This window comes from Lissotriton vulgaris, chromosome 10, assembly GCF_964263255.1.
Source record: "Lissotriton vulgaris chromosome 10, aLisVul1.2, whole genome shotgun sequence".
NCBI classification, from domain to species: domain Eukaryota; kingdom Metazoa; phylum Chordata; class Amphibia; order Caudata; family Salamandridae; genus Lissotriton; species Lissotriton vulgaris.
In genome coordinates, this window is record NC_141698.1 from 133,783,354 (window position 1) to 133,799,321 (window position 15,968).

The 15,968-nt window shown below is 44.9% G+C and overlaps 1 protein-coding gene across 1 annotated transcript in view; it reads right to left on the reverse strand.

Moving 5' to 3' along the window:
• Positions 1-15,968, reverse strand: part of SHMT1 (serine hydroxymethyltransferase 1) — a 128,267-nt gene that overhangs the window by 41,937 nt on the left and 70,362 nt on the right. The window contains exon 9 of the mRNA XM_086940711.1: positions 5,367-5,489. Within this exon, the coding sequence (XP_086796837.1) occupies positions 5,367-5,489 (123 nt within the window). The remainder of the gene's footprint in view (positions 1-5,366; positions 5,490-15,968) is intronic.

Below are 15,968 nucleotides of genomic sequence, written 5' to 3' on the forward strand. Positions count from 1 at the left end.
CATTGCAGAGCCTGCATGTGCCACCTGGAGTAGTTGAACAGCAGGATGCAGGAGGCCAAGAGGCCCAGAAACGTCAGAAGCGTTGAGACCCAGGTCAAAGGTTGAAACATGAGATCATAGCCTGAATTCCCCAGACTTGTTGAGGCAGAAGGAAGGCAAAGATGAGCCCTATATCCAGGATGCCTCTGATAAAGTGGAGCCAGGTATGACTTCAGCACATTAATGGTAAAAACCAACAATGTCAAAAGGTCATCTGGAGATGGTGTACGATTGTTTGAGGCAAATTCCTAACCTCACAGATAGACTGCGACCACAACCATCACGTTGGGGAACACCTGAGGTGCACTGGTGAGGCCAAAGGGGAGCAAGGTGAACTGAGAGTGCTCTTGGCCTACGTGAAACCGCAGGTAACATATATGGGATTACAGGGAAGGGATGCATTGATAAGCGTCCTGCCAATCTAACGCCACCATCCAGTTTTCTGGATCCTGAATAGAGATCTAGGCAGGGATGGAGACCGCAGTCTTTTTTCAGCACCAGAAATCACTGGTTAGCACCCCAGCATGTTGGCCATTGCTCTGCTGGCTGGCAGAGCTAAGCCCAGAGAGCGACCAGTGGCCTTGATCTCTTGAAATCATTCATGGGCTTAATCTGCCTTTACTCTCAACGGCTGAAGTCATAGAGAGGCATGTTCATGAGAGGCTGCTAAAAATCCAGAGAAGCTAGTGGAGTAAATCCAGGCATAGTGCCTGAGCATCACCCTAGTTCCAATGGCCCTACCCAGACATTCGGAGATGCTCAGTCAGATCTTATAGAATATTTCACTGTATCCTGGCCATCGATGCAGCTGCACGCTCAACTTTTGTACTATGTCTACATAATGACTTCTGCCTTACTAAAAATATCAGTGTTCCTCTGCATATCAGGCGAGACCTTTATTTAAAGTACTTCTCCTACACACTGCCAGGAGGGGTGCCCCTTGCTTTCTTAAATATAAGCAGTTTGCTCCATAGGTAAGTTGCTAAAAGAAATAAGAACAGCAGGAATCCCGCTTCAAACTCAAAATCCCACATCGCTATCACTCTCCTAGCTCACCCGAGTAGTATTACCAGTCTTGCAGTTTGCTGATTCAGCCAAAATTAAAAATTAAAACGTGTTTCTTTCACTTAAATGTGTGGCGCTTTTCAAGCGCCCACAGGATTAAATTAATGTCGAGCTTTCATTTGTTTCTGTTGAGTGAGGGTTTTACCAACACAGGTGCAGAGAGGAGCCCTGAAAATGTTTGCCATGCAAATGATTCATTAAGACAATGTAAAATATGGCGAAGTTTCTTCAAAAGACAAACCAGTGTATTTTTTTTACCATGTAGAAGTTTTTTTCTTAAGTCACATTTTATTACTGCACTAAGGAGGTACTTATAAGTGATATATATATATATATATATATATTTTTAAAACAGATTTTATTTGTCTGGACACACATGTGATGCATTGCCCCGAACACGGGAGACTACTGCAAGCAACAACATATCAAAAATACCATTGACAGACTTTTGATAGAAAACTGTACCCGGACCCCCCTCCCCCCTGAGTGCGCTGCTGTTGAACTGAGGACGACATAACTGTACAGAAAGCATACGGAGTCAAGCCAGGACACATCACTATAGTATCCAATGTCTGAGTGTTAAGGTGACGGGAATGCGGCTCCATCGGGCGGAGGGTCCAAATCCAGCCCTCTGTAATCGGCCCACCTTTTCCAAATTTTAAAGTGCTTGCCAGGGCAGCCCCTGGCCAAGAACACAGGCTGCTCCAGCCCCATGCAAAAGCCCATACCATTCCTCTAGGCAGCCAGAGGCGGGGGCTGGTGCGCCTTCCAGGCACGTGCAATGTCTCGTTTGGCCAATGTAAGACCCAGCAACAGCAAGTGGTGTTTATACCTGTTACCCCCAATCCCCTCCATGACATGCAGCAATGCCAATCTGGGATCTCCAGGAAGCACCCAAACCAGCAACTCCGATAAGCTCCAGAAAACCACCTTCCCAAAACCAATGCAGTGCTGAACAGCTCCAGACAGTATGTAACAGTGTGCCAATCTCTGATCCACACCTAAGGCATTCTTGGGAACCCACCATTCCCGCCCGCCACAAGCGCTGCCGTGTGAAGTATGTGCGATGTAAATACTTAAATGGATTTTGCGGGCATTCGCGGACTTGCCAGGGCTTCATTCCAGTTCTCCTCCTCTAGATCCCAAACGTCGTCCTCCCATTTAGTCTTAAGTCTAGTTAAGTCAGTTGAGCAGTGGTGGGTCAGTGACTGATAGATACGCGAGAGCTTCTTGTCTGGTAACTCACCCATAAATAATTTAGCTTCCAGTGGGCTAAAGTCAGGTAGCTGTTCCAGGGCAGCCAGATAGGGCGTCCGGGCGTGACGGAATTGCAAATATTTATAAAATTGGGAACGGGGCATCGCGAACTCCTCTTGTAGGTCTTGGAACGACTTCAGGGAGCAACCTAACATCACATCTCCCAATGAAGAGATACCAATAGCGTCCCATCCCCGGAAGCCCGGGAGCGCGGACAGGTGGGGCAGGCAACCATTATGCCACAAAGGAGTTTCCTGGGTAAGCACGTTCCACCAACCCATTCAGCATAGTGCCTGCCGCCAAATGTAGAATATTACCTGAGTGGCCGAGGGAAGACAGCGTCGGAGAGCGGTCGAATACAACAGCGTATGGATCGAAGCCGAGCCCATAAGAAATCTTTCAACCGCGTATGCAGGGTCCCCCCTGTCCCCATGCCACCAGTCGTTTAGGACCAGTAGATGCGCAGCCTGATAGTATGAGAGAACGTCTGACGTGGCCTGTCCCCCCCCCCCCCCCATGTAAGTTGAGCGGAAGCAGGTCCGCAATGCCACTCGCGCGACTCCACCCTCTCACAGGAACCCACTCAGCGCCGAATTAACCAATTGGAACCAGCGCGGCTGGATTCAATAGGGGTGGTTTTGTAGCTGGTACACTATGCGAGGGAGGGCTACCATCTTAAAGATGGCTGACCTGCCATAAATGAACAATGGCATGCGGGACCACACCTTCATGTCCTCACGTGCACGGTCCCAGACAGGAGTTAAGTTGCGCTCCCAGGAGGCCGCTGCCTCCTCTGAGAGGAACACCCCCAGGTATTTCACTCCACCCGACGCAATCTGGAGGCCAGGGCCCACTCCCTGACCCGACCCAGACCGCCAAGTATCCACAGCGTTGACTCTGCAGGATTCATATGGAGGCCCGAGGTTTCACCGAAAATTTGGAGAATGCGCAGCAGCCGCGGCCCGAGCGATCTAAGTCAGTGAGGAAGAACACCACATCATCTGCGTAAAGCGCTATTTTGTCAGCAAGGCCCACCGACCATCGGAATCCCTTGAGCTGGGCATCTATGCGCACCCACGCCGCAAGAGGCGCCAATAAGTAATACTTTTTTTTTTAACCTAGATTTAGAATAATTCTTGGCTCTTCCATGCCCTGGAGACAGTGCAGTTAGTAACTTAAGAGGCAAGTCAGTTTTCATGTGCACCCTGTAGGGTGCCCAGATTCTTAAAGCCACAACATTATAGTCTACTAAATCAAACTATTTAGCACACAATTCAGTTAAATGGGAAGTTGGGATTAATCAGTTTTTCTGGTTTCACTTTGTATAAGCCATTCACAAAATGGGTAGCCATGTGTCTCCCCATTTTATCTCTAAAGGAATTGTAATTTTAACTCTTTGCAAATAAGGGTAGGGTGTGGATAGCAGGAAGAGCCACATGAACTCTCTGCTTGTTTTGGGCTGGACGTTAAATAAGATGCACTAGCTGAGCCTAACTCAAGCTTTTCAGTTGCTTTTGGGTTTTCAGTAGCTTTCAAGCTTTTGGTGGCTCGCCCACCTCTATGTTATTGGATAGCACCTTCACATTTCTCATTTTATATAGCATACCTGGATATTTAGTGTGAGACCAATCCACACCACACAATTCACTGCCAAACAATTCATCACCACCCAATATAATTACACTTCATAATACCCCTCAACATGATTCAACTTCATATAAATACACTTTACTCAATACTACATAAATACACCCCATATAAACACGCCACATAATTACAATCGGCATAATTTCACTCAATGCCAAACAGTTCCATTCCACACCACATAATTAGACACTGAACCGCTTAATTCAATACAACACACCACACAATTTCGCATCATACCACAAAATTTAACAGCACACCACATAATTGACCTCCGCTACATACCTGTCCACAACACAAAATACCATTCCATATAATTCCAGTACTCAATAACACAATTACTATCCACATAATTCCACTGCACACCAAGCCACAAATTTTCACTACAAATCCATTCCACCCCACACAATTCCACAACTAACAATTCCAATCAAACCTACATAATTCCACTCCACACACATGGGTAAAAGACAATAGCTCTAGGTGCAGGGTTGTGGAGGCTGCATTCTATCATGCTGTGATGCTGCCCAGTCATAGAAGGCTATTGAGAGAGGGTAACATATCCTTTCGGAAGTGATGGGGAGAGCAGGGCTCCTGAAACCAGAAACGGGTTTATTGTGTTTGATGCCTCCCCAAACGAAATCAAGCAGCAGGTTTCTGGATCTACCAGTATTCCTTCCAAAATTACTTTGCAATGGCTTGGAAGTCAATCAGTGCCCCAGATGTTGCAAGATGGATTAAGGAAGTGGTGGCGTGCTTGTGAGTACAACATTTTATATAGCATGGAAGATACGTATAGAGCAGTATCTAGAGGTTTTTTCTAGTTGTAGGGTCATTGTAAATATATACTGTTACATTAGTTACGTGAGAGGAAAACCCTTCAAATCACATAATCGCAGTATTTCGATGCATCGATTTAGTGGTTATAGCTCTTTTTGCCACCATAAGGGCTAAGCTCAGGAACGTCTAGTCTGCCAGAGATCCTCCCAAACCCTCCATAACCCCCAGAAGGAAGACCAAAGGTGTGTGGGAGACCCCCCATCCCAGTACCTCAGTGAGCTCTGTGGTTATAGTGGTCCAATACCTATTTATTGCCAGAAGTCCACACCATATGGTAAAAGTCTGCAGGGGTCATTACCTCCACATGGTTTATTTAAGCACATTCTTGATGTACTGAGAATCATGAAAGTATAATAGGTGGACGTAGTAAGGACTAATACATGAACATCCAACTTGCCAGAAGTGTTCTGTGATCCTGTTCATCACAAAAATATTTTACATTGCATGCAACTCAACAAAGGATTCCCATGCTTGTGCAAGCCCACTTAGCCACCCGCTGGAGTTGGATGGGAATTTCTTACCAGTGACTATGTGGTATCCCAGCTCTATCAGAGCCTCAGAAAGCGCCTTGCAGTTTTTCACCACTTGAACTTGGTACATTTTGAATTCTGGTGTCATGGTTTGCTTCAGTGCTACCGCAACTCCTAGATAGGAAGAAATATTATACATAAGTAACAAGAACCAAACAACAACTCCAAGCTCCCTCGTCCATATTTTCTTTAATCAAGAATCCACAGCATACAGGTTGTATACATAACCTAGTCTATATAGTCTGGGGAATCGGAGGAGGTTAAAGATGCGTGTTATACAGTACGGACAAAGGACAGAGTCGGTTAGTTCAGAAAGCAGTAAACTTCATAGAGCAGGTCCAAGTGCAGTTAGCCTGTTTGAAGGCACTTTTAACACATTTCGGTTACATTAACAGTTCCTATTTACATAGGCTTTAATTAGACACACATACAAGAGAGAGAATGTGTAACAGTTTTGGGCTCCGGCTTTTATCAGTACGTGCTGAGAGTAGATTCAGTGTTAGCGGGAAGGTGGACGATGAAGGCATGTTGATAAACAAATGCTGCTGGATCTCCCTAGAGGATTAGTATTTCTAGATCTAGTCAGTTTTGAGAACCTCACCAAATGCATCATTCTGGCTCTTGGTAGAGAGGTTGCTGAAGATAACAGCAAATTCATGCTACGATTTTAATCTCGCTCGTCCCTCACCCGGAACGTCCTCTTTCTCACAGAAACCTGGCTAAACCAAGCCTCGCACCAGAAATGGCCAACGCTATCCCCGAAGGCTACACAAGAGCACACTGGGACCAATCCAACAAACATGGAGGTGGAATCGCCATAATCTACCAAGGCACCATTCGCTGCACATCTCCAGACGACCCAAACCCAATAATGAAACACCTCAACTTCCAACTCCGCAGACGGAAAACGTACTGTCAGAAGCACCCTCGCCTACAGACCATTAGGACTACACCCCAGCTTCAGCAACGCCATCCTGGACCTCATTGCCACAGACTCTTAACTACTAAATCCTCCTAGGGGACCTAAACTTCCACCTAGACGACCCCAGCAACGTCAACACCACCTGGTGAGCATAAGCAACACTGGCTTCAAGCAGCTCGTCACTGACCCCATCTACATTGCAGGACACCCACTCAACTCCATCTTCACCTCCAGCGACAGAGTCAGGTACAACAACACAAGTTACCTGGTCCCACCACTTCAGTGTCCACTTCACCGTCTACGGACCCACCAACTTCGGCACCGTGCCCCCCAACCCCCAGGATCCACATGCAGACTGGAAAGAAATATCAGAAGACCAGTGGAACAAAGCGCTCTGCTCGCACCTCCCAGACCCCACACTCAACCTAGAACAAGCAGCAAAATAACTCCCAGAGAATCACAGAATGCACCCACACTATCATCCCTGCCAAGACAGCCAAGGTAAATTAATAAAACAAACTAGGGAACAACTGGTTCACAGAGGAACTGCAATCTACCAAGCGCAACTGCTGGCAACTTGAAAGGTGGTGGCGCATCAGCAAAAAAGACAGAAGATTGCAATGCCTTCAGGACACCTCTCAACCTGTTCCACAGCCTCCTGAAAGAAACTAAGAAGACCATCCTAGCAGACCACATTGAAGCCAGCTCAAAACACAGCAAGAAACGTGGTCATCGTGAAGGAGTTCTCCAATCCCGCAGCCACCAAAAACGAATAGTTTCTTACCTGTCGGTGTAGTTTTGCAGCTTGAAGATCTTTCTGGATTCACTATGCTGTGCATATTCATATTCCGCCATCTTGTGGTTGGAGTCGGAAAGTGCTTTGTATTTTTTTTTGTTTGTTTTTTTTGCTGTGGGAGGTTGCGAAACCTGATCCCTCTGGTGAGGCTACAACCCCCATCGTGTGTGTGCAGGCCCTCAGATTATTTTTTCCCCTTCTGCCTTGCGATTTTGTCCTTTTGCTTAGTAAGTCTACTATATATATTGCCTAAGGGGCTGAGAGTGCAGGGACACTTGTAGATTTTAAAAGGGTGACTTTCTAAATAAATATTATATAGATATTGACATGTACACACCTGTTTTTTTTTTTTTTTTTGCATGTACGTGTCTACCTACGTATGCAAACATCTATATAGATATATATCCTTGTATTACCACCTGCTTCTCCAGCCTCATCTTTCTGGCGGAGGTGGGTGGGTTCGCTAGTGAATCCAGAAAGATCTTCAAGCTGCAAAACTACACCGACAGGTAAGAAACTATTCGTTTTGCAGCGTGAATCTTTCTGGATTCACTATGCTGTGCATAGACTTTGTTGCGGTTTAGTTACGTTTGCGGCGGCTGGGTGGAAGATGAGTGTTGGTTTTTGAATATATGTTGAAGCACCTTCTGTTCGACTTGTGCTTCCTTCTTTATTTGTATATCCACACCGTAGTGCTTCGTGAACGTGTGCACTGAAGCCCATGTTGCCGCCAGGCATATGTCTTGAAAGGGTGTGTTAGCCAGGAAGGCTATTGTTGCACCCTTCTTCCTGGTAGAGTGGGCCTGTGCCCCTCCTGCTAGTTATTGGCCTACCGGTTTACCTAGTAGGTATCCATACGGCTTTCCTTTGAGGAAAAGTACCCATATACGTACTACTTTGCGTATTAATCTGCATTTGTTTTAATAATGTTACATGTGACCAGGAACCACCCCCTTGAATGTTTTATTCAAATGGTTAAACGTCCTAGGCCCATTCATCCTTGTGAAGGCTAACACCTGATGTCCTTGTTATATTCTGTGCGTGCTATTTTTAAAATGGTCCTTACCAACCACAAGCTTTTTTTTTTTTTTGATGCAATGGGCCGGTTTTACTACCATAAGTAGATAAGGCCTAATGGTTGTTTGGGGTGCCTGGCTGATTTACGGGAGTACGTATTTCTTGTCTGATGCTCACCTTGGTAGCCCAGACCACTGCAGGGGTATGCTGATGCCCTGTTGAAATTTGTTACCACCCTTCCATGGTTATGGTATTTTGGAACATGGGCGCTAATATCTGCTTATGCGTCCTGTTAATGTTCTTAGGAGAGAAAAGAGGGTAGATAAAGTAAAGGCCTTACCCTATTATCTGCCTTCGCTTGTACATATAAACGTACCTGATGCTATATATCTAATATACGTATTTGATGCAGAGGCCCACATATGTGTGCTCTTATCCTTTCCTTACGAAGTATACTCCACCCATGTGGTCTATCCAAATATTGACTTGTACAGGAGAAGTTGTCCTGGACTTAGTTTGGCCACTGGGTTCAAGGAAGGTGACGGCCCTTTGAGTGTATCGCGCACAGTGGGCCTTTTGGCTAACTACTTGCGAATGGTCTCGTAATTTTAATTAGGCTATTGCCTGGTGTTATTTGATATTGAGCTGCCTTGTAATTCCATGCAAGGGAGAACACTGTAACCTTTCACTGTGCTGTGTGCAGACCATGTGTAGTTTCTATCATGTAGGCAGGAAGCCTGAAGAACTGCACCCTGCTTGTGTTCATTCTGCCCTTATGGATGGTAATGGTAGTTGTAACGGGAACACGCCGTGGTAGGTGTGTGTTACGTTTGCCCTTATACCTTGTGGTGAGTAGGAGCTCCCCTCCAGTGGGCCACATGTGAGGTACGTGTTCCTACATAATCCCAGTGAAACTACTTTGCTATAGGGTAGGCATATGCAATGTTCGAGGTATTGCTTTGAATCCGTTTGTGTTACTGTGTGTATGTGCAGCACGTGGTGGAAGGGTGTGCACCCCCCACTGTAGTTGGCGAATTTTATGGTCGCGGCGAACCGCAGTTGGCCGGCCATATGGGATACCTTTGGAAGTCTCTGTGAACTCCATTGAAGAGCCCCCGGCTTCTTTATGGTGTTCAGAAAGGCCGCAGTGAACCTCAGTTGCCGGCTTTCTGATTGGAATCGGTGGCTAACTCCCCTTGAAGAGCTGCCGGCATCCTTATGGTGTGAAGATCAGTCTCTGTGGTAGGAGAAGACTTCCACCTTTTTAGGGCTCGCCACACCCATAGTGTGTGTGAGGTGAGTGTGGTTGTGGTAAGCCCACCCCTCTCATGGTGATCAGCCCATTTAGTGAAGCTGAATCGGTCTTTGTTATAGAAGCAAAACCATGTTGTGCTGCAAGTACATATTGCCTTGGTGAAATGAATGCTGTGTAGCGTGAGTAGATATGTACTTGTATGTTGGGGTTTGTAGTCTTGCTGAGTGAGACTCAATTGCCCCTTAGAAGTGACAGTGCGTTTAGAGTATGCATAGTATCATATCTGCAGCACTATCTGTTATAGGCCTTATGTATGTTGAATATTTTACACCGGCCTCAGTGAACCACCCATAATGTGTATGAGAGGATTAGAAGTGACAGTGCGTTTAGAGTATGCATAGTATCATATCTGCAGCACTGTCTGTTATAGGCCTTATGTATGTGGAATATTTTACACCGGCCTCAGTAAACCACCCATAATGTGTATGAGAGGATTGTAGTTGTGGTATGCCCCAGCATCTCGAGGCGATCAGTCCCCTTAGTGAAGGTGATTCGCCATTGATATTGTAGCCAACTTAATGTTGTGTTGCAAGTACATGTTGTGGTGGGGTAATGCTGTCTAGCGTTTGAAAAACTATGTACTTGTCTTCTGGGGTTTGTAGTCCTGTTGTGTGAGACTCAATTCCCCATTATAACTATGCCTGTTGTGCTTAGAGACTGTGCATAGTGTTTATGTGACACACGCCAGTTTTAAAACATGGTTGTGCCGTCCCGTAGTGGTGAATAGAGGAGGGAGTAGGTATGTGTTTCAAATGTCTTGTGTGACAGTGTTCCAAAAGACATTGTATGGGCTCCCCATAGAAAAAAGTGTTTCTATCTTCCAGCGTATTTGTATTTATGTATTTATATTTTTCCCCGGTGCCATGCGGTGCATGTTACCGGTAAAAAGGGGGGCATATATGTGTATATTAAAACACATACATGGACTGTTTGCATATGTAATACTGTGTTTTGCTTAATATGTGTATTTATATATCTATACACAAATATATATATATATATATATATATATATATATATATATATATATATATATATATACATATACATACATACATACACACATACACACACAGACATATAAATATCTATATATACACATGTCTGAAAATTGCATACATAGAACTTCACCTGTACCTTAGTACTGGGTGAATCTTCCTCTTGATTGGCTTTATATCTACATGTATGCACCCCACAATATAACATGTAGCTACGTATTATATGCACGCATATGCATACACCCATACCTACCAATATAGCAGTATGCACCCAATTGTATCTGTTTTGATATAATGTACCTGGCCAAGTTGGTATAGGAAGAATTTATCTCCTTTCAGCCTCCTATTTGCCACCTAAGAGTCTTAGGAGGCCTAGTAGGCCAAGTTACCCAACTGCGTGTATATCTCGTAGTAAGGGGTCCCTCCCTTGCATCGCCTGTTACAATGCTATGTAGCCAGCTGATAAACATTGTTTGGATTTGGCGCAGTAACTGACGAAGCATGATCTGTGATCCTGCCTCTTTCCCTGTTATACATGTAGTGTATAAACCTTGTGAAGGTACTGCAGTAACCAGTAAAAGTTTTAGGTAACAGGTAAAAGTTTAAATTACCAGCAATGGAGGGGCCATACCGTATATGATAGCGTAATAGAGCATTAGCTATCCATCACTATTTTGCGATCTAATTTTAAAACCTGTGCATAAATATTGTACTTATATGTTGCACACATTGTGCCGCAAATATAATTTATTTTGCATTTGTGAACACATATTGCTGTGGATAGCGTCCATAGAGCATTAGCTATCAATCACTATTTTGCGATCTAATTTAGAAAACTGTGCATAAATATTGTACTTATATGTTGCGCACATTGTGCCGCAAAGATAGTTTTCTGCATTTGTGAACACCTAAGTAGTGCACTTCTAAGTTGCAAACATTGTGCCGCAAGATAGTTTCCTGTATTTGTGAACACATATTGCTTTGGCTTATTGGGCCCCTTGTCTATGTATATGAGGCTTAAAGTACAAGGCCCCCTACTAATTTAGCTTTGTTAATGTAGTGGCCCAGTAGGGAACTTAGCCACTACGGACATATTAGTACTTAGTGCTATTTTGCCAGCGCCTGCCTGTTTGCGCAAGAATGAGGCTTCCATTTAATGTATGCCCTATGATTTATCGTAAATAATTGTTTCCTGGTCGCTGTGTTATGTTATCAGCGACTGTTTGGCAGTGCAATCTTTGAAGCTTGTGCACAGCATGGCTGTGAACCCTTGCTTTGTACTGCCTGCACAAAATGCTTTGTCGTGGATTTCTTGTGAAAGCTTTGCAGTGCATTATTATAGCCAAGTGCTTTAGTAACTGCTACATGTTGCCCTATGGTATGAGACATAGCATGCTCTTGGGCTTTGCAGAGAAAAACACCTTTACCGCCAATTTCCCCTTTTGGAAGGAAAAGAAGCGCTTTAATTCATTTAGACTCTTACTGAGAACCTAAAACACCCCCTTTGAGGCCCAGTTCTGCCAGGCTGTTCAGGAATGCGCTTTTCCAGAGATAAGGCCCTGATTTATGAGGCCTTGGAGGTCGATGAAGGCCTCATGGCGTCTCCAGGAACGGGCGAGTTTTATGGCCCTTACAGTGGAATGCTGGAAGCCTCCTTGATGCTATGTGTATCAGGGAGGGGGCAGGGGCCGAGTCGAGAATTGGGCTACGTGCAAACCAAAAGGTTTGGCTTTGCCGCTAGTTAAACTGGGGCCCTGGGTGCTTTTTATAAATATTTGTTATGCCCACTAGGTAGATAGTCGGGAATTAAGCACCCTGCTTGCTGGCCACTGTTAAGAGGTTAAACTGTCTTTTAATGCAGAACTTAACCCCCTTACCCTATGTGTCTGAAAATGAAATAAAGGCTGGGATATAATCCCTTCCCAGGACGCCTTTTGAATATTTGTGCTTTTGAACTGCAGTACCAAAATCCTGCATGCGTACCCGCACGGTGCTGTAAATACCGGCAGGTTACACAGACTAGTATATATTCCGAATTTGTTTAAATAAATCCGGCTTACATTTTAAAGCCCTGCGCTTGTGCGTGGAGTATTTTATCCGTCATGATGCTATCATACATTCAAGATGAAAATCTTACCTCCTTTGTGGATGAAGTATTCGCTCAGTGCAGAAAATCCCCATACCGTCTGGGGACAGTTTTGTAAAGGCAACCAAGTGTACTTGCCTTGCTGCATGAGGAATAATGTGAACAGCGCCAAACAAGCTGCTTTGCTCAAGATTTCTCCCTCATGCAACTCTGTCATTACCACCTATCTCCTTGGAGTTTCTGGTGGGCCTCTTCTGCCTGCTGCGTCTGTTGCTGTCTTTTCACCGAAATCTTCGGGGCACCTCCGATCTCCATGGCGGAAAAAATAATCTGAGGGCCTGCACACACACGATGGGGGTTGTAGCCTCACCAGAGGGATCAGGTTTCGCAACCTCCCACAGCAAAAAAAAACAAAAAAAAAAAAAATACAAAGCACTTTCCGACTCCAACCACAAGATGGCGGAATATGAATATGCACAGCATAGTGAATCCAGAAAGATTCACGCTGCAAAACAGTATTACACACTCCCAGGAACTGTGTGACAACCTTGCGAACTTCTTCCAAGACCAGATCTCTGCCATCTACTAAAACCTCAAATGCCAACTCTGTCGCCTACAGTATCAACCAGCACACACTCACGAACACTAACCCCGAATACCAGCTCACCCACTGGGAGAGCCTCACCATACAAAACACTATCCCCATCATAAACTCATGCCCCCACCACGTCTCCAACCTCGAAAGCAAGAATCCCAAAGAGCTCAGGAAAGTCCTGAACACCTCCATTAGCATGGCCTCCTTTCCTGAGGACTGGAAACAAGCATGAGACGCTCACCCCTCCTAAAAATCTTTTTTTTGTTTAAAAAAAATCTGCTGACTCAGACAAACCAAAACTACCAGCCCATCTCTCTGCTCCCCTTTTCAGCAAAGGTCCTCCAGAAAATTATCAACAAGCAACTCACCCAACACCTAGAAGGTCAGAACCTCCTGGACCCCTCCCAATCTGGATTTTGTGCTTACCACTGCACCAAGACAGCCCTGATTGTTGCCACCTACAACATCAGAGTCCTCCTGGACTGCTGAGAAATGGCAGCCCTCGTCTTCCTGGACCAGACAGCCGCATTTGACGCAGTCTCCCTTCACATCCTGATCAACAGACTGCACCACATAGGGACCCAGGGAGACTCCCTCAGGTAGATCACCTCTTACCTCGCCAGCAGAACCCAGAGAATCAGTCTTCCACCATTCCCCTCAGAGCACAAGAAGATCATCTGCGGAGTTCCTCAAGGATTGTCCTGCGGAGTCCCTCAAGGATTGTCCCTCAGCCCCACCCTCTTCTTCATCTACATGTCATCCCCAGAAGGACCAACGGGCAGGGCCTCATCACCAGCAGACTGGACTACGGAAACACATGCTACATAGGAATCCAGACAATAAAAAACTCAGTTGCAAGGCTCATCCCCGACCTACCTAGGACCCACATCACACTCCACCTAAAGAAGCTACACTGTCTTCCAATCCAGAAGAGATGCCAGTTCAAGAGGTTGACCAACACTTACAAACCCTTGCATAATGAAGGACAAGCATACATCAACAAACGACTGACCTTTCACCGACCAACCAGGCACCTTCCATCTGCCTCCCTCTACCACTCGCATAACCCACGGATACCCCAAACCAACATCAGAGGATGATCCTTCTCGCACAGGGCAGCCAAGGCATGGAGCAACCTCACCCTGCACCTCGGATCCTCACAAGTGAATAGCTACGACTTACAAATGCCGGATTGATGTTAATGCAAAAACACTAATTGACAAAATTCCAAACCTAGGTGAGAATGATGGGGAGAGCAGGGCTCATGAAACCAGAGATCAATGCCTCCTAGTGAGGGAGAGTATTGAACTGTGGTTCACAACATAGATAAGGATGACCCAAATAGGGATGTAACCTGGGACTAGTTTAGTCTGAGTCCCTACTGCTAGGCACTGAAGTGCACCCAGGCCATACTGAAACATAAAAATAAAAAAAGCACTTGAGTCGCTTTGCAACTTGTTCCTTCCAGGATACTATAAAACAAACTGCCTAATGAATATTAGGCATGTTTCTATTTGCGACTCCATGTGAATGGTACCAATGTAAGGATTTGAATCCGTGATTCAGTTACCACCCACTATAAGGTGATGGCAACTTTTCCATAGTTTGCAACCACAATTGCGGTCACAAAGTATTGATAAACTAGAAGTGTGAATAGAAATTGCCATGGAAAGTCTTTTTTACGAACCGCCTGTTATGCAAGTCAGAAAGGCTTGTCCAATTCACAAAAATGGTATTCGTACATACTCAAAAACTTTTCGGTTGCAAACACTGATTTTGTGAATCTTGGCGTTTGCACCAACAAGATGATTTAGTACATCAGGTTCCATGAAAAGTTCCAAAATGTACACAGATGGCCGACAACTTGCAAATATCGGACTCTCACTTTTTTTGCTTCTCAAGTCAACTCAGTATTTTACAGGTTCAACCAACAGCTTACCTTATGTGGAAAATATATACCACTACTCCAAGGCCAGTAAAGCCGACAAGAGAGTTGGCCCTGGTATGGCTAGATTACTGTATCATTTACACTGTCACCCCCAAGAACCTCATTACCAGACTACAAGAACTACAGGACCGGGCATCCAGAACATGCTCAATTCTCCGCCTCTAGAGCATATTATCAGACCCTCCCTGAAAGTATTCCACTGTATGAGAGCTGAAAACCGGATCAAATGTAAGGTTCTGTAGACAGTTCACAAAAAGTATTGGGTGGAAAGTGATAGAAATCCTTTATGCACTTACACCTCGCCACACACTAACCATCCACTTCCATTAAGAGTCTGCCCAATTTGAGCAAACAATGATCCTTCAAGAGGATGCAACCTTGTGGCTGAACTCTAGGTTTCCAGTGACCTACACACTTATCTGAGATCTGAAACAAACAAGCTGTTCACAAAACTTCTAAAAACGGAACTATCTAGAACTGCTTCCGGCTGAACTTCACAAAGATTCAAGCCTCTTAGATTAAGAACAGACCTAGTTAATAACCGATCCAACTGGACTTCAGCTCCTCCACCCTTCTCCTCACTCCAATTCTTAAAAGTCTTAAGTGCTCGGAATACCTGAAAACTGAATGGCTACACAAAACACTTTATAAAATAGCGAAATAATTAAACACAGACTGCCTAGGGGTTAGGCATAAACTGCTTGCCATCGCAACTAAATTGGTCCTTCTGCCTCCTTTCTCCATCCCATAAATTAATTTTTTATATATCTGAATACAGAACTTAAGAAATGCAAACCGAGCGATATGAAGCACAAGAGTCATTATATATGTTATTTTAATAAGGCAGGGGCCCACTCAGGGAAATATTAGAGTAGGGAGGTAGTAAAAGGGGAGGTAGTAAAAGGTGACCTAGTAA